The 25,514-nt window shown below is 35.2% G+C and overlaps 3 protein-coding genes across 3 annotated transcripts; 1 reads left to right on the plus strand and 2 right to left on the minus strand.

The window, feature by feature from the left end:
• The first annotated feature begins 6,116 nt into the window (after positions 1-6,116).
• On the plus strand, positions 6,117-11,634 carry LOC145583832 (uncharacterized). Its single transcript, XM_081640796.1, has 6 exons — positions 6,117-6,354; positions 6,442-6,640; positions 6,719-7,159; positions 9,104-9,391; positions 9,500-9,707; positions 11,344-11,634. Exons 1-6 carry the CDS (start codon positions 6,117-6,119, stop codon positions 11,632-11,634), a joined length of 1,665 nt encoding a protein of 554 aa, XP_081496922.1.
• Positions 11,635-15,489: 3,855 nt separating this feature from the next.
• On the minus strand, positions 15,490-20,321 carry LOC145584801 (beta-glucuronosyltransferase GlcAT14B-like). The gene is made up of 4 exons (XM_081641591.1): positions 19,402-20,321; positions 18,998-19,073; positions 18,791-18,906; positions 15,490-16,525 (listed from the first exon to the last, which is right to left on the minus strand). Exons 1-4 carry the CDS (start codon positions 20,036-20,038, stop codon positions 16,011-16,013), a joined length of 1,344 nt encoding a protein of 447 aa, XP_081497717.1. The 5' UTR covers positions 20,039-20,321; the 3' UTR covers positions 15,490-16,010.
• A 2,253-nt stretch (positions 20,322-22,574) lies between these two features.
• Positions 22,575-25,197, minus strand: LOC145583833 (uncharacterized). Its single transcript, XM_081640797.1, has 2 exons — positions 24,818-25,197; positions 22,575-22,854 (listed from the first exon to the last, which is right to left on the minus strand). The coding sequence occupies exons 1-2, from the start codon at positions 25,195-25,197 to the stop codon at positions 22,575-22,577; spliced, it is 660 nt and encodes a 219-aa protein (XP_081496923.1).
• Between the last annotated feature and the right edge of the window lie 317 nt (positions 25,198-25,514).

Below are 25,514 nucleotides of genomic sequence, written 5' to 3' on the forward strand. Positions count from 1 at the left end.
TATATGTATATAAATGGTCAAACTTGTGTTTTGGTAAGTTTGTATCAAACTGTTGCGATCAATATGAAATAAAAGAAGTAAACATGAAAATAACCTTAGAAAAATTGCCAGTGTTGCTACTGTATATAGCATATGTAAAGGAACACCTTGATAGTGAGGAGTGAGTTTATCACGAGGCCAAAAAAACTTGTAAAAGCATATGCACCATAATATTTGTCAAAAAAAAAATATATTCACTAGAATAAATTCTCTTTGATCAATTGAGATTTTCCATAGACGGGTTCACTAGCACAAATTGAGGAGTGAGTAATTTTTTAGGTTTGGATTGGGTAAAACTGATTATAGAGAAAATCATTACAAAGTAGAACCAATATAATGTATGTAAGAGTAAAATAGCGTTGTCTTATATTATTTTCGGGCAAAGAAAATTCAACAGGACATTCCAAAAAAAAAAAAAAAAAATGAGGCAATTGAGTGGCAAGAAAACATAGAATAAATTTTGATAGGGAGAAAGCCAAATTGTCAGGGTAGAGAGTGATTTTCAATGGGAGATATATGAGGCTATTATGCACTTTTGTAAATGAAATGAAACATCGATTTTCCTAAATAAATTTCCTCCTAATTTTTCACAAATTAATATAGTTCAAACAAACAGGAGCACATGATATCCGTCTAACAATTTTTAACTTGTATAAATCAACAACAAAATCATTACGAGTAAATTTGATTAATTGCATCTATTTAAGGAATAAGGATTTTAGTAGCTTTAGTAACAAGTGGTTGGACATCACTTAAGCAACATATTTTTGGAATTATAATTCTCAACTCATGTCATTTTCAGACAATCCAAATAAATTATGTACCAAGTCTTCATATAATCATATTAATTAACATAATGATAAAACAGATCATAAGGAAAAAAAAAAAAACAGAGTCAAGCTAAGTGTGAACACTGAACGTGGAACTTTTCTTTTTCCAACTTGGTTGGGCCATCCATAAAATTTATACTTCGTAATACACAAATAAGAATTTCTATATACTTCACTGGTTATGCTAACTGTTATTTTGCGAGAGAGCCAGAGAGGCATACATTATATAAGCATTTAAAATAACAAAATGAAGCGAGAATTTCATGAAAGTTATGAAGGGTGTATATGATTATGTTGTACATATATATAAGAGAGAGGTCTTCTATCGCAGGAGCGATGGCACCAGCTGCGCGGTGCTAGCTCTTTGATCTTGCACATATGCAACAAAGCTGCTGGTGCCATTTCTCATGTGATCGGAGACCTGTGTCTCTTTCTCAGACCTTTCTTTTATGACTTGGTTTGATTTCAGCATGCATTACTACATCACCCTAGCTTTCTCTATGTCTTTGTTTGATTTTGTTTTTCAGAATAACTTTTATCATTTCAAATTATAAATATAAATAAAATTTTGCATTAAATGATTAGTCTTTGCTAACATTATGAGGTTTCTTATGAATTTTTGCAAATTATGTTATGACAGATCTACATTACACTAATTTACAGCATGTTGGAGATCAAATTCCTTGTATTTGACAAGTGATTTGATGTTCATGTTTTGTTCTTATTGGACAGTTTCCAGTCTATAAATTGACTGCAACACCAAGGTTTAAAGCCAAGGCATCAGTGGATTAACTTCATAAATTATTTTGTAATAAAAGCTGCATTCAAAACATTATGCTCTGATGCATTTTTTTCAAACACTATACCATAAGAAATACTGTTATCTAGGCTAAGAAAACTTGAAATTACACAAGAACAACAGGTTCTAATTAGCCTTTAGCGATCATTGTAAGTGGCACAAGCTAAACAGCAGGACAGAACTATCACATAAATTGAAGTGGCTAACAGCTTGTAAGTTCACCGAAATGCATGATTTGTACCTGTGATTCTGCAAAGTGTGAACTTCCTGAATAAGACAGTCACTAGAAACTATTCAATTCTCGAGCAAAAGGGTATACATCAATGTTCGAGCCTTCTTGTAACCTGTACAATACCAAATTTAGCACATAACTTATACAACGAGGAATGGAGTTATAATGCCCAAACGTTGTATTTGATGGCTTGTATTATCATAAGCCATCAGTTTATCTTCAATAGTCGGTACTTAAAATGTAGCAGAGTTCTTATCATAGGAAATGTAGCAGAGTTCTTATCATAGGAAATTTTTGTATATCTATGATTATCTATGTAGTTGTAAGAACGTAAACTAGAATCACTCGAAAACCAAAGACTCTGATGGTTGTCCTTCCCACCATCCTTCTTTATAATCCAATATTCCATGTGCAGCTACTCGCAACATAATATCATAGACTCCTAATGATTCTGTGAGAACAAAGGGACACCAAAGCATTTCACAGCCAATATATGTCCTGCAATTTTCATACAGCAAAATTAATCATTCATAAACAAAGCTACCTTATTATGGAACAGACAAGACAAATCTAGCCAAAACAAATAGGATTGTGGACAAGTTAATAGCATAAAAATTTGCTAATTGAAGGGTTCCACATGACAAAACACCATAAATATCCTAATATAGTATTAACCCCAAACCTAAATGTCATTTAGGATTACTATTGCAAAACAAATTAAGAAAAAAAGAGGGAGTGCTAAGTGAAGTAACATGTTGGCAAAAGTAACTAAAGTGTGCTCTGACTAATTATCACTTATCTGAACTTAACTAAATTTAACTCATTAGACATTATTATATTAATTTTAGCGGTAACTTAAACTTGAAAAACTTAGATTAACCCTTATTAAAACTTATATGAACTTATTCTCCTAAACTAACTTATGAGCCATTGTCAAATAAGTTGAATGCAGCACGGCCTTAGTGGGCAAACAATAGGTTCTTTTGAGGGATAAAAGTGTTACAATTAAATAAAGTGTAAAGAACAAAAAGAAATGGACAAATGTTTAAAGTGTAAGGAACATTAATGACCGGCACTAGTACAATACGGAATACCAAACAGTTGAGTTTTCAAGTACAGTATATGACAAGTTTGATAGAAACCTTAAATGGAAGTCTATCATGAATTGTGAACAAAGATATTGGAAATCCAAAACATTAGTAGATTGATTAAATTGTTGTTAAAAATTCATGGTGTGCAAGAATGAATAATTGAATTGAACACGAATATTTAAAGCCTCCCATTGCGAGAAACAAAAAACAAACCACATTTGTAACTTAAACTGTTGTATAGTGATTTTCATTTTTGTTAGTTTAGACGAACTACTGCGAGAGGGGGGTGAATAGTAGTAGGTTCTAATCGTGAAACTTATGCAGAAATTAAAAACAAAACATAAAAGGAACTTAAAGAACACGGCAAGTTTTACGAGGAAACCATCCACTGCCTAGCTGGAAGTAAAACCTCGGCCCTATTGGGACTTATAAACAAATTCCACTATAATAGGCAACTCTCCTAATACAACCTATTACACAGACCTTTGCTTTGCATGTTCCTCCACGGACACTTGCCACTTGATAGGACACCTCCTACCAGACCTAAGACACTTCCTAGGTACCTTTTTCCCTTTAACCCATGACACTTCTTAGGTGACCCAAGACACCTCTCAGGTTCCTTTCACTTGACCCAAGACACTTCTCAGGTTCTTTTCACTCACTGTGCACTCACAGCTACCACTTAAATTTTAGAGAATTCAAACTCATACACTCTAACATGAATTTGTAGAGAATTCACAATCTCACCCCAAAACCAATTACAACACAGAGACTCACTCTAACACATAAATGGAGAGCTACACATGAAACCCGAAATCAAAATGATAAAGCTTAAACCTTTGGCAAACTTACTCTTAAGCACTAAGTGGTTTTCACGCTTAAAACTCTCATTTTGCTTTGCTGAAATACTTCTATATTTATAGAGAAACATCAGTTCACAAAGTAGGATTTTCGCAAATGTGATAAGCTTAAACAGAAATCTAATCATATCATCTTTAAAACTGAAATCAAAACAGATTTAATTTCGTTTTATTTGAAAACCAATTTTGATTAAATTCGTTTTGTTAAAAGATAGAATTTTTAAGAAAAAGATAAAACCGATTTAAACCAGATTTTAGAAGATAAAATCAAATAAATACTTTTTCATAAAAACTGTAATTATCTTATACGAATTGATGAGCTTGCCAAGCTTTATCTGATTTCTAATAAGTTCCACGCATAACAGCCAATTACATGCTTACATCAACCTATAAAAAACAAACTTATCTTCTATACAACTATAAGTTATGAAGTCCATCTCTTTAGGTTGATATCTCGAGCTCTGCACCAATCCTTGGTTGTTGAGGTTTGCCCCAGCATTACACCGGAACCAGGTCGTTACAACCCGTTGTGAAGTTCCTGTTAAGAAAATTCGGGAAGTTCCATTTCTGGAACTCTTCTTCTGTCTTTACTTGTCCTCATGGATCTTCTAAAGTTCCTTTATTTCAGTTCCTACTTCAACTCCCAGAGCTTACTAAACCTGCAAACATCACAACACTAGAAAATCCTTATTAGATGGAAGTTTGCTCAATTCTTAACATCATCATCAAAACCTCATAAGGGTCAACAATTTTGTTTTAGCTTTTACATTGATTAAAAATTTTGAATGAGAGTTATTCTCTCTTTCTTAAAGTAAACTACACAATCACTCCCTAAACTTACAACAAAGTTGCAATTCACTCCCTAAACTTACAAATGTTGCAAATCACTCACTCATCCGGTCGTCGAAGGTAATTTATCCGGTTATAACCCGTTATCCCAGGTAACTCCCTAAACTTTGTAGTATTTCTAATTTTTTTTTTTAATTCTACAATCTAATCAAAACTGATGGACCAATGGGAGGCAACCTTGGTAAACGAGAAGCCATCATAACCTCTCACAATACCCGAGGCGCGGGAAAGCCAAACGACTTTATAATAAAGCATCTAACAGAAGCTTTCTTCATCTTTCCTTATTTCGCCAAAAAACAGAGCCCCTATAGAAAAAAAAAATACCCTTGAAGCTTTCCCTTGGAGACGAACAAGGAATATAATGTCATGGCCTAGTACTTCTGAGCTCACATCCCAGAAAGTTTGAAGGTTGTACTCTGAAGAAGGTATATTATTGTGCTTGTTTTTTGTTTGTTTTGATTAAGTGAATGTTAGAGCATGTGTTGGTTGGAAAATATTTGAAGAATTTTGGTTAATTTTGTGTGAATTTAACTCAGATTATGTGATAGTGACTTTAGAAAAGGTTTTCTTGTCTGTGTTGTGTTTAATTTTTTTGTTGTTGTTGTTAGGGTTTTTGAAATTCAAAATTTTGCTTAGGGTTGTAAGAGAAGGGTAGAACAGGGGGCTTTCATGGTGGGTTTGAACATGACTTTGTCCATAGTTAAATATACCCTGACTTGTGTCCTTTAACCTAGGTATGGATGCACTGGCTGACGCGCACCCTCTGTGGAGCCAGCATGATCTCCTCGTCACCCACCTCTTTCCGAAGCTCACTTCGGGTGCCAGATTTGCTGTGCAGCGCACCTACTGGAAGTGGAGGCTCTGGTGGCGTATGCGCAACTTCCAACTGACCCTGCCCTTCATAGGCCCTAAGGCTTCTGTGAACACGTGGAATCCTCAATGACCTCATCTTCAACAATGGTCATGACTTTCATGCCTGGATCAACAAGGACATGACCGTCTATTTTGATGGATTTCTCCTGTTGTTCAAGGAAGTGTGCTGCTGTTTTTGTAAAGATTTTAAGTTATTTTAGGTTATTTTAAGGTGATTGTCATGGTATCGTAGTGGATTAGTGACAAATTTGGAGTAGGTTTTTGTAATTTGTCACAACCATGACAATGTAACTTCTTTGTTAATGTCTTCTTAATGGAGCCTTGAATGTATTTATGGAACTAATCTTTTGACAATGAATAATGAATGACAAGTACTTTTATGTTATATATGTTGTTTACATATTCTATTTAATTTGGTTATTCCACCTATTTTGATTATTCTGTTTTGAGTGAATGATTATGATGTATGGATATGTAGATTGCTTTAGTTGATGAGTTTGGTCAATAGTTCTATTTATTAAAATATGTTGTGTGTTTGGTGTAATGACAAACCTCAGTCCATGCATAATTATCCACCATGCCGGGGAATGGTTAGAGGTTGGTGACATGACTTACATTGGGGGTAATGTAAGAGTGTTTGATGGCCTTCCAATGGATTTTGATGCTACATTTGTCAAGGAATTGATTGATTCTTTGGCATACACTAACATAGTTAAGCTGCATTATTTGGATCCAAGGAAAACATTAAAGGATGGAGTTAGGTTTTTGGGATTTGAGAGGAGTACATTTGATCATTTTTTTTGTTTGCTTTTATAATACACGGTCATTCATGTGTACACTAAGCATGAGTGTGCAAATATTAATTTAGGTGGGGGTTCTTTCTTAAATATGTTGACTATTGGGACATCTGGTAAGTCAAATCCTAGGAGTAATGATGTGAATGAGGTAGATTATGATAGTGAGGGAACTGATGAGAATGACATGGACTTTGTAAATGCTAGGACTAGGATCACTCATGAAAAACTTGAACAGGCATCATATGAGGAGGAGTTAAGTATGTTGCAAAGGTTGGCTGAATCAAAAGGGAAAGAAAAACTGAATGTTGATGATGAATGAGATGATTGGAGTGATAATGGGAGTTGTAGTGAGGGGGAAGACGATGATGAAAACTGTGGGTATTTGGTGGCACCTAACACTACAGATGCTGTCAGGAAACAGCATAATATAGTCAGGGATGATGCAGAACCTAATTTTTATGTGGGACAATCTTATGAGAATACAGCAGTGTTTAGAAAAGCTTTGTGTGACTATTCCATTCAATCAAGAAGAGATGTTCCATACATTAGGAATAACAGGGACATAGTTAGGGCAAGGTGTAAGAATCATGAGAAAGGATGCCCTTGGAAAATCTGGGCTTCTTGGGATCAAGGGAAAAAATATTTCAAAGTTAAGACACATATAGGTAAGCACACATGTGGTAGGTCAGCTAAGGTGAAGAGAATGAATGCAACCTGGATTGCCAACAAGTTTAGGGTGAACCCTTATATGAAACTTCATGACATAGTGCAGACAATATGGTTGGAGAGGTGAATAAGGGTGAGCAATTTAATTTCTTATAAGGCAAGGAAGAAGGGACAGGCCTTGATAGTTGGTGAGTATGAAGAGCAGTATGCCCTGCTACCAAGATATCACTACTAAAAATTGGCCAAATTGCGACCGGCGCAAACGGTCGCAAAAAATAGTTAAAACGGTCGCAATACATAATTGCGACCGTCAACGGTCGCAACATGGCGGTCGTTATTATCATGGTCGCAAAAACAAAATATTACGACCGTTTGGCGGTCGCAGATTTTTAACGGTCGTTTTACCTATTTTCAACAACCGTTAAAAAAACGGTCGCAAATATTAAAAATTGCGACCGCCTTATGAAATGGTCGCAATTATTGAATTTAGCGACCGCCATAAGCCGTCGCTAAAAGTATTAAAAAAACAAAAAAAAGAAAAAGACCCACCCATCCACCCAAACCAGAACCCACCCAAACCACGCACCACCACTACCCTTCTTAAACAACCACTACCCGCCTCCGCCACCCTCTACCCACCATCACCTTCGCCCACCTTCAACCACCAATACCCACCACCACCTACCCACCTTTAACCCAGAAAAACAGAAAAAGAAAAAAAAATCACCTACATAATTTTGAACAAAAAGCAAACAAAAATGAAATAAAACATCATTAAACAATCTATAAAATTCGAACACATAAAGAACAAATTCGAGCAAATAAAATGCATAAAAATTATATAAAAAAAATCGAACAAAAATGCACAAAAATTAAACCAAAAAACGAACAAAAATTAAATAAAAAAATCGCCCAATAATTATACCCAAAAAAAATTAAACCCACAACAATTAAACCCACAATTCGAACAAAAAATTTGACAAAAAAATCAAACAAAAAATCTATGAAATTCGAACAAATATAGAACAAATTCGAAAAAAATTATGAAAAACTCGAAATAAAACCAAAATCAAAGAAATTTGAACAGAAAAGCAATTAAAAATCGATAACAAAATCAAACAAACATGGATATTCGAACGGAAAACGAATTTCAACCAAAAAATTCAAAAATAAACAAAATTTTCAAAAAAATAAACATACCTTTCATAATATATCTTCCTCTTTAGGTTTATATAGTCAAATTCGACCAAGAAAACTCTAGATCTGGAATTTTTAAGGTCGAATTTGACCATGAAAAACCATAACTCGTTTGTTGAAGAAATCCGAACACCATAATTTGTTTGTCGACGAAAATACGTACACCAAAACTACAGCTCTGAAAAAAATGAAGAAGAAAAAGAGAATGAAGATGGAGGGGCGTGAGAAGCGAACGAAAATGGAGAAGTCAGAAGAAGAAGAAAGGAAATAAAAGAAGTAAGGATAGAGAAGAAAGAGATGGAGGAGCGTGAGAAAGAGAAGTAAGAAGGAAAGAGTAGGAGAGAGAAAAGAAAGAGGAGGGGTGAGCGGCATGAGGGAGTGTGAAGTAGATTAGGGTTTGTGAATAAGGTATGCTTTTATACCGTATTTTTTTAATTAAAAAAAAGGGTCTTTTACGACCGTCTTTGCCGGTCGCAGATTATGATTATTTACGACCGTCTCTTTGACGGTCGCAGATTATGAAGTTTACGACCGTCAGAGACGGTCGCAGATTTTGACATTTGCGACCGTCTCTTTGACGGTCGAAGATTATGACATTTACGACCGTCTTTGACGGTCGCAAACGATTTATTTAATTTGGAATTATTTTTATTTGTTCAAACATCCTAGCGACCGTCTAAAAGGCTAAGAACGGTCGTAAAACGGTCGCAAATTTGCGACCGTTGTCAAAGCAGTCGTAATATTGCGACCGCATAAAAAACAGTCGCAAAATATGAATTTTGCGACCGTTTTTCAGACGGTCGTAAAAAAACGGTTGCAATTTAGCCGAATTTTAGTAGTGTATGCTGTTAAAATACTGAAATCAAACAGGGCAAACACAGTGAAGATGCAATTGAATGATAACATTTTCCAAAGACTATACTTATATTTTGATGCCTTAAAGAAGGGATTTTTAGCTGGGTGCAGGCCCTTTATCTCACTAGATGATTGCTTTTTGAAGGGACCATTTGGGGGCCAGCTTTTGGTTGTTGTAGGGAAAGATGGGAACAACCAAATGTTCCCTATAGCATGGGCTATTGTGGAGACTGAGAGTACAGACAGTTGGACCTGGTTTTTGTCTTTGCTAGGTGAGGATTTAGGTTCTGAGCAGGGGGCTGGGTACACATTCATGAGTTACCGGTAAAAAGGGTTGCTTGCTACAATTGCTGTTGTGTTCCCTCAAGCAGAGATTAGGGTATGTGCTAGGCATGTCTACTACAATTTCAGGGGTGTGTTTAGTCTTGAATTTAAAAAGCAATTCTGGATTATTGTTAAGAGTTCAACTGAGAATGACTTTAATGCAAACATGGATGTGATGAAGCAAATATCAGCAGCTGCAGCAGATGATTTGATGAGTAGAAACTACATGAAATGGCGTAGGGCCTTCTACAACACTATATCCTGTTGTGAATCTGTGGACAACAACATGAGTGAGGTCTTTAATGCCTACATACTAAACTCAAGGCATAAGCCAATTATAACTATGCTGGAAGACATTAGAGAAAGTTTGATGGAAAGGTTACTGTAGACACCCAAATGTGTCTCCCCAAAATCAAACCCAGTGATGAATACCTTTCACGTCATTTGATTATCGGACAAGGTAAAATGTGAAAATTCTAGTGATGTGGTTGTTTTTAATAAAAATACTTCTTTCTGTTTTTCGAAAATATTCCTTTTCGTACCCTATTTATGAAAAACGTCCAATCCAGTTTAATAAAAATACAACCTGTCGCCTGGCGCTAATACCTGTCGTCTGGCACTAACTCCTGTCGTTGACGACAGAAGGTCTTTTATTCCGAATGGGACTCGAACTCTTTTCTATCGTATCTCGAGCTATTTTTTCTATAAATAGGGGTTGTATCTCCCTGTTTTTAATCATTCACAACCCATAATTCTCTAATTCTCTCTCTTAAGCAATAGCTTATTCTTTCTCTCTCTAGCTTTCTAAACTAGCTTTTTCACAAACACCATACCGCATACATTAGTTCGAGACACACCTAGCCAAGTTTGAATTTGCCCTACAGCCCTAGACGTGAAAGTTTGATAATTTCTGAGGGTTTGGTCGTAAATCCTTATTTCAATTATTTAATTTAATTGTTTGAGTTTATATTTTCCTTGAAGTTACTAACGTGTGTATTTTGTTATTAGAAAGAGGTACGAGGCATCGAAGTAAGTAATTTAATTGCTTTATTGCTCTTTTGATATAGAAATAATGCTTAGAGTATTTTGTTGATTCCTAGTATCATGTTAGGATGTTTTATTGCTTCCTAGTATCATGTTTAGGGTTAACTAAAATTTCTAATATCATGTATATTTTATTATGATGCTTCCTATTTCTTTCCTAATAGCATGTTAGTGTCATGTTAGAGCTAACTGATCTTTAATGTTTAGTGACATGCTAGGGTTTGTTATTAATCTTGTTAGTATTATGCCTAGGATCTTGCTATTATTATTAAGCTTTGATTATGATGATGATTATTATGTTGCTTGATATATTATTATTGTTATTGCTTGATCACGCTTTTTATGCATGTTTAAAGGGAATTTGTACTTGTAATCACACTTAATAAGATAATTAATAATCTTGTTTAGGCTAATATGATTATAATTCAAGTGATCGCCAATAATAGATTTGTTTGTGCATTAATATTCAACCAACATAGATTAAACAGGTTTAGGGTAAACCTATTGATTGCATGTTAGTCAGAAAGCGCACATGAATACAAGAAGAATAAAGTAGAGGCCTATTTTTAGGGCAAGTTCAATCTCTTTTAGATTGGATTTGTACCTTCATCCCCGACTTCCAGTCATGATTCCAGACCTATTGGAGTTAACGATCTCCTGGATCGTTAAGGGGTGTAACCTTCACCCTGTGAACGGTTTACAAGTTCCTAAAACTTGTTGTCGACTCTTTTGCTCTAGCTTCCTTCCCTTTAGACGCCACCATGCTTAAGTGTATGATCATAGTGGGGCTCAAGTGTGGGATGCTTGAAATATTCCCTACAGTTACATAAAAAAGGGATGACATTGGAAAAAAATAAGTGCTGCTATGCCCAAGGATTTAACAACAGTTGGAGAAGCATAAGATTTGGGCAAGGGGTTGGAATGTCTTTTGGGATGGTGGGTTTTCTTATGGAGTTAGGAGAGGGGCAACCCAACAAAAATTCGTGGTTAACCTGCAAGATAGAACTTGCAGTTGCGAGGCTTGGCAAGTTAGTGGTATACCTTGCAAGCATGCTGTTGTTGCAATCTGGAACAAGGTGGATGAACCTGAGCAGTATGTAAGTGATTACTTCACAAAGATTACCTATTTGAAAGCTTATGATTATTTACTTGAACCTCTGAATGGTCCACAAGAGTGACCAAGGTCTGATGATGTTGTCATCCCTCCTAAACTAAAAAAGTTCAACATAGACCTAATGTGAAGAGAAGATTACACCAGGAAGGGGTCACAAAACTAAGGAAAAAAGGTGTTGCCATGCACTGCAGCCTTTGTGGGATGCAAGGACATAATAAAAAAAAATAAAAAAAAAGGTTGCAAGAATGTCTCTGAAGGTCCTAACCACAACAGCTCTCAGTCTAACACAACCCAGGAACCTGATAACATGCAACAGCCACAGATGCAGGGCCATGGTGCAGGACACAATCCTATTCCCATGCACGTGAGAAGGGTGGGATTATATACCTACCCTAATGGCTATCAAAGAATTGCAACAAGAAGTTATTTTGTTTGAAGCAATTGTAATGCCATATAATCCTAAACTACGTATCTAATGTCACTAATATACTGATGTGCAGCCTATTCAAAGAGCTCACTACAGGGACAATGGAGGTGGTGAACATACAGTGTACTCTGTCAGCCAAGATGAGTACCCATTGTCAAGCCAGCCTTCCCAAACTCAAAACACAATATCAAGCCAGGCATTATAGGCATTTTTAGTTACCATTTGGCAATTAACTGTTAACAATTGCAAAAATACAAATTAAAAAAAAAAAAAAGCATAACTTTCATTTCAATAATTTCCAATTCCATAAAACAGGACATGGCAAGGGAAAGGAGGCATCACAGGCACTAGGAACAGCAACATGGACTAACAACTCAGGTACCATCCTTATCTCTACCTTACATTATCAATTAAATACAAACAAAATTAAAACAACAAAAAAACCAAAATAACCTTCCAAAGCTCACAATTGAAACCCACATTAAACCCTGCTGCCCTTTTAATCTTAAGCATCAGATATTCACCTTCAACCTTCCTTAAGTTCTTGTTAGCTTGCCTAAGACTCATAAGCATCAAATATTCACCTTCAACCTTCCCTAAGACTCATAAGCTCACTTTTCAGCTCCTGCTTCTCCTCCATCAAGCCCAAAATCACTTTAGTCTGTCATATGGTGGGATTTTCAGCATCAACCCATCTAAAAAACTTGCAGCCCCTCCTTTCAGTTTCAGCATTATAGTCAGGGCATGCATAAAACCTTCTCCCAGGATTATCTTTAGTCCAAGCCCTACTCTTTGACACTAACAAACCACAATGACACCTCCTTGCCCCTGAACTCAATCCAGAACTGCTCCTTGACATATTTCCGATTTAATTCTCTATTATATTGATCAGAAATATTTTGTAACCTTTTTTTTTCAATGATTTTTGTTGCAGATTAGATGTGCAGAAATAATGGATGCAATGGAGTATATATACAACTGCTGTCTTTTATTTTTTTATCAAACAATATTTTGTAACGGCTAGTTTTTTGGAAAAAAAAAGACATATTTCTAAATAAAGTTTAGGGATGGAGTTCCTGCAATTAAGGATGAAAGTTTAGGGAGCTGTGAGAAAGTTTAGGGAGTTCTTGCATTTTACCTGATATAGTAGGTCAAAACTATCCACAGTGAGTGATTTGCAACTTTTGAAAGTTTAGTGAGTGATCTGCAACTTTGTGCTAAGTTTAGGGAGTGATTGTGTAGTTTACTCCTCTGTCTTATAATGTTTGCTTTTTTACAAGAATAAAAGACAAAGATAAAAATAAAAAAAATAAAAAATAAAAAATAAAAAAAATAAAAAAAATAAAAAAAGTTGGTGTATTAGGATGAGATTTTGTACTACCCCCGTTTCATATTTTTTACAACTTTTGCCAAAAATGGATGCTACACACTATTTGCAACTAATATTTTCTTTCTTTTTTTAGGTTGTCCTTTCTCTCTATCTCTCTCCTCATCACATGCATTCCTATTTTTCTCTCTCTATCTTTACACTCACAAACAAATTTTGCCTAGTCGTCAAAAAAAAAAACCAATTTTTGCCTAGGAGTCCGTACCCTTCAAAGTTGCAATAAATGCGAAACAGAGGTAGTATAATAAAAACAACAAAAAATTCACGATAGGCACTATATTATACTCCCTCCTTCCCTATTTGATAGTCACTTATTCTATTTTTGGTGCCCCAAAATCTTAGTCACATTTGTTTCTTTCAAGTACCATTAATATTAATTTTTTACCAAAATTGCCTCCAATTTGCAAAAATATTTGTGCAAATTTAACTTTCCTATGTAAATTTTACTTTCCCATGTACTTTAATTACTTTCTCTCTCTACTTTTTTGTATATCCAATGTAAATTTACTTTTTCTACTTCTTATTCATGTTTATTAATTCCCGTGAAAATTGCCCAAAAGTGACTATCAAATAGGGACGAAGGGAGTATCAAATATATAAATTGGTAATATACTCCCTCCATCTGTTATTGTTATTATCTTCAATTCCTCATTGTAGGCAATTTCTATAGTACCCCTGGAGTACAATGAGCATGGTACTCCAGGGGGTCATATGCTAGTGTTTTAATTAAAAAAAAATTATTCCTCTATTTTTGTTTTTCTTCTCTTCCCTCTGTCTTACATTATTTTTCAAAATTCTTCAAATAATCTCTTAATTCGTTTGCAACATTCAAGATCTATCTTCTTCCATCAGTCTATTATTAAGAAATTTTGTTGAATTGAAGAGCTAATTGTTTAAATTACCAAAATCAAAAAAATTAAAACCTTATAAATCAAATTGAATGTTTTATATTTGTGAGAATCTGATAAAATTTGAACAACTATTTGAATGAAGATGGTTTAATTTAAAGAAGAGAAAAAGAATCGAACAAATTTATGAGAATTTGAAAACGAAATTTGACGTAGAAATTAATTTACTAGAAAATAAATTAACATATAGTTGTGTAAAATTAACATACGTTTAAAAAATAACAAAAGGTTGAAGCAAAATAACAAAAGGTTGAAGCAAAACAACACAAAGTTCAAGTAAGATAACAAAATAATCTTTTATCAAAATAACAAATGATTTTAGCAAAATAACACGAGGTTTGCGTGAAATAACACAAGTTTATAGTAAAATAACACGGGTTGAGGTTTACACAAAGTAACACTAGAATTTATCAAAATAACACATGGTTTACGTAAAGTAACACAATGTTTTAGCAAAATAACATAATGTTAATTTAGCAAAACAACACAAGGTTTGTGTAAAATAACATAATGTTTTAGCAGATTTATGTAGCATTTAATTAGTAAAATAACATAAAGTTTTCATAAAATAACACAACATTTTAGCAAATTTAAAAATAACATAGATTCGATTAAATCAAATCAATTTAACATATTTAATTCAAATTAGCGGTACATTTTCAATTAATTAAATTAAAAACAAAAACAAATTCAATCTACTTACTTTGTTTTGCTCATGCTTGTTCCCGATTGTCCTACCTTTATGTTATTCATGAATATCAACCATTTTTTATGTAGTGAAATTGATTTTCAACTTTGATTGAGCAATTTTGTGCTTGCATGTTTGAGTGGTTAAAATAATAATCAAAAGATTTTTTGTGGTTTTTGTTGAGAAGAATAAAGGATTTGATAATGTTAAAATGGTGGGTTGGGAAAGTAGGGAGAAAAGGTAGGGAGAGAGAAATGAAATTGAAATTTTGATTAATTTTCAGTTTATTTTCATTTATATACTCTCACAACTTTTTATGTTATTTTGTTTTAAACATATGTTATTTCACTTAATATGTTGGAGTATCATGAGCCAGTAGTACCTAATACTAACTCCTCATTGTATATGCTATGAGATAGCAAACCAAGAGGAGCTGTTATTAGATACGTAGTATAAAGTTATCCCTCGGATTCACAGAATGGTTGACATTCAGAAAAAGTGAAGTAGAATTCAGAGCCATAGATACGAACATTATATATTAGAGTTGATTACAAAGAAAATTACAGCATAACTTTGAATCTGAGACTCTCATCAAAGGTTCATACCTAGGATGCATAGTCCAGTCACAATAAACAAGTGGTAAAATGCAAATCCATAGATACAAACATTGAAACAATTCCAGATTTTTCTCCTATTCATCCTCATTAGGCGAGGATTCCTTTTCACAAAAGCTTCTAAGTGTGAGCACGTAACAAACTACCCGCGCCCTTCTAATTCTACACAACTACTTTGCAAGTTCAGTATATAGTGTGAAAAAATGGGCTGCGCCCTCATATTACAAGTGAAATTATGTATACACCATGTTGAAGCGTGACTAGTATGATACCTCTGATTTCCAGTAGAAACATAACGATAATTTTTTATCCTGCATCATCTTCTCAGTATGTGAAATTTACTGACAGCTTCTGTGCTTCCTTCTGAAATTAATGATACAATTGATACAACAATTGGTCCCATTAGATGGAGCTCATCACTTGCACTGATTTTGCCTGAATTTGTCAGCTGACATCAATGAACTAATTAGTGTTTCTACCCTTTTAGCACCTGATGTTGGTCTGAGGAACGTTGTATTTCCTGCTAATAAACATGGGTCAGACCCATTTTCCGCGTTCCCAATGCACCAACCACCAGGGACAATCATCCCTGGACCTCGAGAGAGCAGCTCAGAGTCGACCTTGTCAAGCACAGGATCATTACGATGAAACTTTCTAGCAAACGGAGCATTACTTTGGACCATTCTCGACATGTCCTCAGCAGTGAGATAGTGAGGATGTTGTTTGGGCGGATTGTCCCAAGATATGAAATGGAGATCAGTATTAACAGTTGTGTTTTGAAACTCCTGTGCGTTACAAATGACAGTATGGAAATAGCCTTCTGGAGAGGAAATGAAATTTGCATAGTACATGAGAACAGTTCGAGGTAGATTGTCCCATCCCCAAATGCAGTAGTCAACAAAAGGGCGAGAAAGAGCCATCCAAGCAGAACCTACATACAATTACACCCACTGTCATAAAGGAGATCTACACTCTTTACAAAAATTAACAAGGGGTGGACAAAGAGTTGCTCGAACATATTGTAGTTTTGAATAAGAACAAATGTCCTTGAACATGATCAAATAAAATCTGAACACGGACAAACTAACAAAACCATAATATCTTTTTTTTTTTTTTTGTCCCCAATTTCTTCAGTGTTTTATTTTATTAAAGGTTATGAAAGAGAGAGGGGGTGGAAAGACTGGACACCACATAGTTTAAAGGTGTAATGCAAATTACAAGTAGGATATGTATAACCCATCAAAATAGAAGAACAAATACCAATTATACAAAAAAGCAAGCAGCAAAACCAATGAAGTACTTTGGCAGTTCTGTGGCTCCCACTCTCCCAGGAAATACAAATTTCTGAGTTATACACATTTAATCACACTACTTCCCTGTCGAGCCATTACTACAATGTCCTTTTAACAATACACAGGGCATTTCACTGCATATGAAGCATATTACTGCTTTAATGCCAACCCATCTATTGAAAGAGGATAGCAGTCATAGCACCAGTGCTCGCAGCCAACAAAAAAAGTGAAAACTTGATAAGCATCATACTCAGTTCCAAACTAAGTACAATTTGACAGTAATAATAAAACTGACTTCCAGATGCTCAAAGTTTCACAAGTGTTATGAAGCAGCATCAGTAAAATAATACTGCACCATACTATGTTTAATTACAACTTTTGCCAGCATTAATTCACAGTCAAGAGTAAAATCAAGATATTGTAGGTCAAAACACACTTGCAAAACATGCTGAAAAATAGGTATTGATTCAAATTACAAATGAAGATCAGTATGGGGATTAAGATAAATATAACTCAAGAGTATAAGCCTACAGCAATGCACGCTTTACTGCCCTACTGCAACAATCCATGCATACATGATACACAAGAAAACCGCAAGTATCATATATGCCTTCACAAACAATACAAGTAAGAAGTTGAGTTTTTTAATATTCCCTCTGGTCCTTTTTGTTCTTCCCACTTTGATTTTTTGTCTCACAAAAAGATTCAAATGGGAACACCACAAAGGATCAGAGGGAGTACTAATAGCAGATCACAGCTCTTTAGAGGTTATAATTAGAAATTATAACCTATGAGTACTACTTTATAACATTTGTAACCCAACATTCAAATAACAGCTGAACAGCCAATACAGGCACTTACACATGTTTTTAAACCCTATGTTCTTTTCTCAGGATATGTACACATTCTAACAGACAAGACCAACAGTTTCAAAAGTATCTTCCTTTTTCAAAAACACATCTCCCGGAACTTCGCTCCCTCCCTCTTCTGCACACCAAAAGTTTACTTTCATTTTGGCTGGTTCTGATTTTCTTTTTCCAAAGACAAAATTGGAGAGTATAATTGAGACAAATATTGCAGCAGATAAGGAACCTTCTATGTTAGTCATAATGTCTAATATATAATAGTGCCCAGCATAACTAGGGCCACTGAAAGACAAGAGCAAACTTTAAACTTAGTACCTAACACTAAATTCTGAAACAAAAATTCTTTTTTTTTTTTTTGGTCAAAACAAAATTCTAATTTGTGGTAGCTGCTGACGTGTCAAGGCACGTGAAATCATCACTAAAGTTCTCCTAATCCTAATCAACAATTTAAGAATGAGCCAATCCAAACCCAAAACTCCAAAAGCATCTTCCTATGCTTTGTATACCTTAACATGCAGCTGTCCTGTGTCATTCGTTACAATTCTTACAAATTGCCAACTCTTTTCCCTTTGAGAATAAGTCACTTACATAAGTAACAACTGACAGTCAACCAGCAAGAGCCTTACTTCAGTATATAACTATCACTATATAATCCTCATTCAAGGGATTTGATTAAACAGTGAGCATAAGCCTCAGACAAAGGACAGAAAAGCTGTATGACTAAAAAAAAGGTTGGAAGTTACACTTTACAGGTTGCAATTACAAATATGGGATGAAATTGGTTTCCTGTTTCACATTGATTCAAAAGAAGTCCACAGAAAACATGCATTTGTAACTACTCCACATATGAAGCATCCAAGACATGAAAACATAGACCTTTAGAAGACACAGGATGATTGATCAAGAGTAAAGACTCACCAAAAAGACTAATCAACGACTTTCAGCAGAATTAGTTAGGGTCGGGAATTTTTAATTTGTTGGATACTGATAGACATTACAAAATAGAGATGAAATCAGCCTACATTAAGCAGTACAAACCTGTGAAGAGTTTGAAAGCTGTTGGCACACTTCTCCGTTGAGTCACCCAAAAAACATCAGCTTTTTTCGTCTGATAGAACCCTGGATCTATAATGATTGGTTTTGCTCTTTGAAACCTAGATAATTTAAGCAATAACTTAATACTCCGATTCCTGTACAAACACATGAATGCACAACAAAAGATCCTTTTTTTTTTCGGTTACTTACTCTTTCCAGCCAATGTTGCTTGTATGATCAATGAAATTCAGGTCACGAGGCAAATGCAAAAATGTGTGCAGCAGATCTGGTCACAGCAAACCAAACAAAACAATCAATACAAGTGCCTGCTGAACATAATTCTCAGCTAACCATCAACAGCCCCTAATTTATCAGTAAACCAATGCATAAAACTAGTGAAACCAAATCGAAAACCCACCATTTTAAGCAATCAAACACAGATAATTATCCCATTAACAGTCCATCAAAACAATACCCAAATTCAACCAAACTCTTAACTTATCCATAAATTAACAAATTTACCATATTTATCAATCAACATCTAAAAAACTAATATTAGCAACATTTGTTACAAATTATGCTCAAAAACTAAGAAACGAAGAACCTGAACTTACCATCCTGAGTAACCAGAGGATAATCAGAGGCACTAAGATTAATAAACCAATCCCAATGACCACCTTCCCTCAACAAAATAGCAGCAGCATGAAGGGTATTCGCCACCATAGTCGGACCGCGATAAGTAACCAAATTGGCCTTAGTAATCATCCTAACATTGTTGAATTGCTTAAAAATTGGATGATCCTTAACAAAATTCCTCAAATCAAGCCTCTCCTCAGATGAAGCCTCCAAATCCAAGTGAACAACATACTGATTATGAGGGTGATAAAGTGCAAGAAGAGTCCTCTGTAAGGACTTCCCATCACCGGCAGAACCCGAAACAAGGTACGCGAACCGCGGTGTATGGGTTGACAATGGCGAAATAGAAACAGGGTGAAGCTTGGATTCGACAAAAACAGATGAAGAAGATGAGTACGAATACCTGTAAAACGACAAAGAGAAAAGAGGGGAAGTAGGAGATGTTGTTAGGGTTGTTAGAAAGAGGAGAAAAAGGGTAATAATTGAACCGATTGCAAGTGGAAAGATCCATCTTCTTCGACCCTCCATTGTTGTAATAATGGAGGTTTGGTGATGTGGGTGTCTGAGATTTAAGTAGTAGTTTCTTAACTTCTTCATTTCTCCAACCCCCACCATTAACAAACAATGATGGGTTTCAAGAAATTTGAGCTAAAATTGATAAATTATGATGTGGGTAAATTTGCAGAGATCTTTGAAGAAGATAAAAATGGTGATTTTTGGGATCGTTGAAAATGAGGATGAAAATTGAAGAAATTGGAGAAGAAAGTCACACCGAGTCTGGCTTGGTGATGCTACAATTTACGAAGATATTGGTGATTGTTTTTCAATTTAGTTTTTGTTTGTTTGTTTAATTTGAAATTGGGTAATTTGATTTTGTTTGGTGGAGAATGTGGAAAAATAAAGATGGGAGTAAAAATTTCTACTTTGGTCATTGATGTTTCCTTTTTTTACAGGTTCTGTTTGGGTCATCCATTCAGATCGTGACTTCAACAGTTCAACGAGCCTCGCATAGTCACATTATGGATTTTTTCATTTTTGGTTATCTAAAATAATATTAAATTAAATTTGTTAAAAAGGTTTTGGGTAGAACGTACTCACGTGAGATCGGGCTCAGCAACAAAAAGGCACGGGTCTGAAAAACCCGATCAAAGCCCGCGCACCAACATTTTATAAAATCTATAATATTGTCTTATTCCTGATAAAAGTTATCTTATTCCTGACTAAAATAGTTTTATTCCTAATAAAAATTATCTTATTCCTGGCTAAAATAATTTTATTCCTAACTAAAATTTTCTAATTTCTGACAAATATTAAACCAGTTAATATTAATATAATACCTGGCGATACTAATCTAATACCTGAAAATAAACATTTAATACCAAACAATAACAATCAAATGCCAAACAATAAACATCTAATACCTGACATTATTTCTCATTGACCATTGACCCTCTCTTCTTCCATGACTACAATATTTTCTCTCTCCTCAACCCTTAGATTTCACATCATCTCTAACAAACTCTTACATTTCATCATCAATTAACAATTCCACAATCAAATTTCACAAAATCAAATTAATCAATTTCACCCAAAACTACCGCGACAAAGCCGCCTCACCAAAATCCTCCTTATCTCGACCAATATCAATAGAATCCGGCCTCCCCAAACTCAACAGAGTAGCAGCACAGATCTGGTCATTCTCCAGATCATCTCGAAACTCCGAATTCGAAGACTGATCGCCAAAGCAAGTTGCATCCGATCATTCTTCATCGCCAGCAAGTTGGGAGGTGCGGGAGCGAAGGCGGAGAGTGGTGGAGGAATTGGCCACCATTGATGGGCGGGAGGAGAGAGAAAGGGGAAGAAGGAGAATGAAGATGGTGGACTTACGTGAGTCCGTCTCACCCAAAACTTTACCTTTTTTGTTCTATCCCTCCGTATTTTTTACAAGTGCAAAAAATACTTTGTAATTTGTTGTACTCACTTAATACTCTTCAGCTTTATACCCCATTCTCACCTCAGATGCTTTAGGATCGCCCCTTGTGAGGGGGGGTCCTAATTCTTCCTTCTTTTACTCCCTCCGTGTTGAATATGTGTTACATTTTGACCGGCACATAGTTTTAGGCAATTTAATTGACTTAAATAAAATAAGAGGTAAATGGGGTAATTGGAGTATTACAAAATTATAAAAGAAAGATAGTGAGGCTAATAATTTATTAAAAAGTAATGAATGTGAGAGGAAAGATTTAATAAAAAGGTAGCAGTGGGTTTGGGTGGAGGGACCATGAGAAAAAAGAAAAAAAAAATGTAACACTTATTAAAACACGGCCGGATTTGACAAGTGTAACACTTATTAAAATACGGAGGGAGTATCTAACATGAGAATTCTAAGTATTTGACATTACTAATCTAATATTTGACATTAATAATAATCTAATATCTGACATTAATAATAATCTAATGTCAGATATTAGATTATTAATATAAAATATTAGATTATTAGTGTAGATACATTGGACTTATCGTGAGTCCGACTCACCTAATTTTTTTTCTTTCTACCAGTTTTGTTATTTTAAAAGTACCTATTTATTTTACTCAAAAAAAAAAAATACCTATTCATTCCTTAAAGTTTGAATTATTTTCATTTATTTCATTTTTTACAAACTCTATTCAACATCAAGTGTCTCTTATCCTTTTTTATTCTATTCATTTTTCTCCAAAATGTTTATCTATGCACCCGGGTGCATGGTGTACCCCAGTAAAAAAAAAAAAAAAGTTTAAGCTGTGAAGCAATTTCATTCATTGTTGGACAAATTGTCCATAAGTACATAAGGAGAAATATCATTAGGACAACAATTTGCCCAAATTTGTTCAACACCATAAGGGATAATATGAGCTAAATGGTGTGCAACAAAGTTCCCTTCCCATTTAACATGTGACCATGAAATAAAATCAAAGAAAGAACAAGTATCCAAAACGTCATCAAGTAGGAGTCCAAATCAGAGAGATAAGTAGAAGCCTTGGACAGCCTAGAGATGATGCTGCTATTATCAGACTCGAGAATAATGTTCTTGAGGCCATGTTGCTTAGCCAACCGGACTGCATAAATTGCTTCCTTGCACTCAGCAAGCTCAGGAGACCAGAAGACCTTGTATCACTTAACACCAGCGAACAAGACCTCTTCATTGTGATTGCGAGCAACAACACCAAGACCCACCCAGCCCTCAACATTTAGCGCGGCATCGCAGTTCACCTTGATGTAGCCTTGTGGAGGAGGTTTCCATATTTTCGGGCTTTTGGGAGTCTTAGGGGTTATGCAGCCATATATTCGTTTAGCATACTTATCATAGTCTTCAACCGAATTTGTCAATCGTATAAGCACAGAGTTGTGAGAGGTATCTTTGTTATTGAAGACCTTGTTGTTACGTCGCTCCCTGATCAGCCAAAGGAGGGCTGCACCACGCTACTGGGTCTTCACATTCTCGCTACTTTAGGCTTCAATCAGGTCCTTGAAGTCAGGAAGTTCGCCCACCCTCACAAGCTTCTTGCAATTTGCAGCATCCCACAGGTCACGAACAGCAATGCAAGAGAAAAAAGTGTGGCTAAGAGTCTCGGTTTCTGTAGGGAATATTTCAAGCAACCCACACTTGAGCCCCACTGTTATCATACACTAAAGCATGGTGGCGTCCAAAGGGAAGGAAGCTAGAGCAAAAGAGTCGTCAACAAGTTTTAGGAACTTGTAAACCGTTTACAGGGTGAAGGTTACACCCCTTAACGATCCATGAGACCGTCAACTCCAATAGGTCTGGAACCATGACTGGAAGTTCGCGGATGAAGGTACAAATCCAACCTAAAAGAGATTGAACCTGCCCTAAATAGGCCTCTACTTTATTCTTCTCGTATTCATGTGCGCTTTCTAACTAACATGCAATCAACAGATTAACCCAAAACTTGTTTAATCTATGTTGGTTGAATTTAATGCACATATAAAACTATTACTGGCGATCACTTGAATTATAATCATATTAGCCCTAAACAAGATTATTAATTATCTTATTAAGCGTGATTACAAGTACAAATTCCCTTTAAACATGCATAAAAGGCGTGATCAAGCAACAACAATAAATAAGCATCAAGCAACATAATAACAATCATCATAATTATAATCATAATCATAATAACAATCATAATTAAAATAATCATGTTAAAGCATAATAATAGCAAGATCCTAGGCACGATACTAACAAGATTAATAACAAACCCTACCATGTTACTAAACATCAAAAATCAAAGCTTTAGCCCTAACATGATACTAGCATGATATTAGGAAAGAAAATAGGAAGCATCCTAGAAATCATAATTGATATAAGCAAATCACCCTAAATATCATACTAAGGAAAGCATCCTAACATGATACTAGGAACCAAAATAACAATCTTAACATGATTTCTACATCATAAGATCAATTAAACAATTAAAGTACTTACTTGGATGCCTCGTACCTCTTTCTAATAACAAAATACACGTGTTAGTAACTTCAAGGAAAATATAAAATCAAACAATTAAATTAAATAATTGAAATAGAGATTTTGGACCAAACCCTCAGAAATATCAAACCTTTCACGTCTAGGGCGAAGGCAACTTCGAACTTGGCTAGGTGTGTCTAGTGCTAATGTATGAGGAATTGTGTTTGTAAAAGGCTAGGCTAGAAAGAGAGAGAGTATATCAAGAATTTCTTGATGAGAGTTGATTGTAGATGATAATTTCAAGATCTATCCAAACATATAAGATTTGGATAAAAATTATGAGGCACAAAAATAATATCTGACTGTCTTTGAACATCTTTAAATTCGAATAGAATTAGGGCTTAAAAAAGGAAAGTTTTAAAAAAGGAAAGTTTTATTTAATTTCAAATTCTTTGATTTTATCTTTTCAGAAAGGATAATTAAGATCTTTTAGAAACTTATATAACCTTCTAATTAAATCCTAATTAGTTTAGGAATAAGATTAAACCTTTGGACCCTCCACATGATCATTGGGTCGTAGGTAAAATCCGGTTTGGGCCCGGTTTAGTATTTTGGCCATAAATTCCTCATTATTCATCGGAACTGGGCTTATAATATATCGTTGGAAAGGTCTTTTCAATCCCCATCCAACTAAACCATTATTGGACCCATATCATGGACCAAACTAAACTAGAATGCATGTTTTTCATAAATAGGGTAAGAAAAGAAATATTTTCAAAAACAGAAAGAAGAGATATTTTAATAAAAACATCCTCACCATTAGACTTTTCACACTTTCGCTTTGTTCGATAATCAATGACATGAAAGGTATTCATCACTGGGTTTGGTTTTGGGGAGACACATTTGGGTGTCTACAGTTTCAGTCAAGCACCAGGGGCATTTATCATCTTCAGCCATGTGTCTATGCTTGAGGAGGGCGCAAACAGGGAGTAAGCTGGTGCACGCACGCCATAACAGGTGCCTCACTTTTGGAGTTGTCTCAAGCTTCCACAAATTAATCCAAGCTTGGTGAAAACGATCAAGATTGCAAGACTTACCCAACATGTATGCGGTTTTTACAGAGTATAGACCGTTGTTGGAGAAAGCCCATGTAATGATGTCCTTCGGGGATCTCAGACTGAGAGGGATAAAGAGGATGCACTTGATGTCGCGCTCATTGAAGATTCTGGCTACTAGCTCGTGATTCCAGTCCATAGTCTCAAAATCGATAAGCTCACTCACAAAGGTTACCTCATCAGTTCGAGGGGACATAATTTTGAGCCATTTTCGTCAGCTATCCACGAATCTTCCCAGATATTTATGTTGCAACCATTCCCAACTCGCCAAATAAGACCTTCCATCAGCAAGGATTTCGAACCCCAGATGCTCCTCCACGAGTGGCTGCAAGAGAGACCCAAAGAAGAACTCAAAAAATCGCCATAAGAAAAATATTTCTTCCTCAAGACTCTACTCAAAAGTGAATTTGGACAAGAGATAAGGCGCATGCTTGCTTTCCAAGCATAGCCTCGTTAAAGACAACCATATCCCGAAAGCCAAGGCCCCCAAGCATTTTTGGATTACAGAGTGTT

The sequence above is a fragment of the Chenopodium album genome, chromosome 16 (assembly GCF_948465745.1).
Source record: "Chenopodium album chromosome 16, dcCheAlbu1.1, whole genome shotgun sequence".
Classification (NCBI taxonomy): Eukaryota; Viridiplantae; Streptophyta; class Magnoliopsida; order Caryophyllales; family Amaranthaceae; genus Chenopodium; species Chenopodium album.

What these genes read in the sequence shown, in the direction of transcription:
- LOC145583832 (XM_081640796.1), top strand. Translation starts at nt 6,117, where the DNA reads ATGACAAACCTCAGTCCATGCATAATTATCCACCATGCCGGGGAATGG. An exon ending in GAGTTAAGTATGTTGCAAAG is followed by an intron (nt 6,641 to 6,718) that starts GTTGGCTGAATC and finishes TGGGAGTTGTAG; the next exon opens with TGAGGGGGAAGACGATGATG. An exon ending in GGTTCTGAGCAGGGGGCTGG is followed by an intron (nt 9,392 to 9,499) that starts GTACACATTCAT and finishes CTACAATTTCAG; the next exon opens with GGGTGTGTTTAGTCTTGAAT.
- LOC145584801 (XM_081641591.1), bottom strand. Translation starts at nt 20,038, where the DNA reads ATGGTGGGGGTTGGAGAAATGAAGAAGTTAAGAAACTACTACTTAAAT. An exon ending in TCCTCTGGTTACTCAGGATG is followed by an intron (nt 19,074 to 19,401) that starts GTAAGTTCAGGT and finishes TGCTGTGACCAG; the next exon opens with ATCTGCTGCACACATTTTTG. An exon ending in AGCTTTCAAACTCTTCACAG is followed by an intron (nt 16,526 to 18,790) that starts GTTTGTACTGCT and finishes AATTGTATGTAG; the next exon opens with GTTCTGCTTGGATGGCTCTT.
- LOC145583833 (XM_081640797.1), bottom strand. Translation starts at nt 25,197, where the DNA reads ATGTCCCCTCGAACTGATGAGGTAACCTTTGTGAGTGAGCTTATCGAT. An exon ending in GAAGATGATAAATGCCCCTG is followed by an intron (nt 22,855 to 24,817) that starts GTGCTTGACTGA and finishes TTGGCTGATCAG; the next exon opens with GGAGCGACGTAACAACAAGG.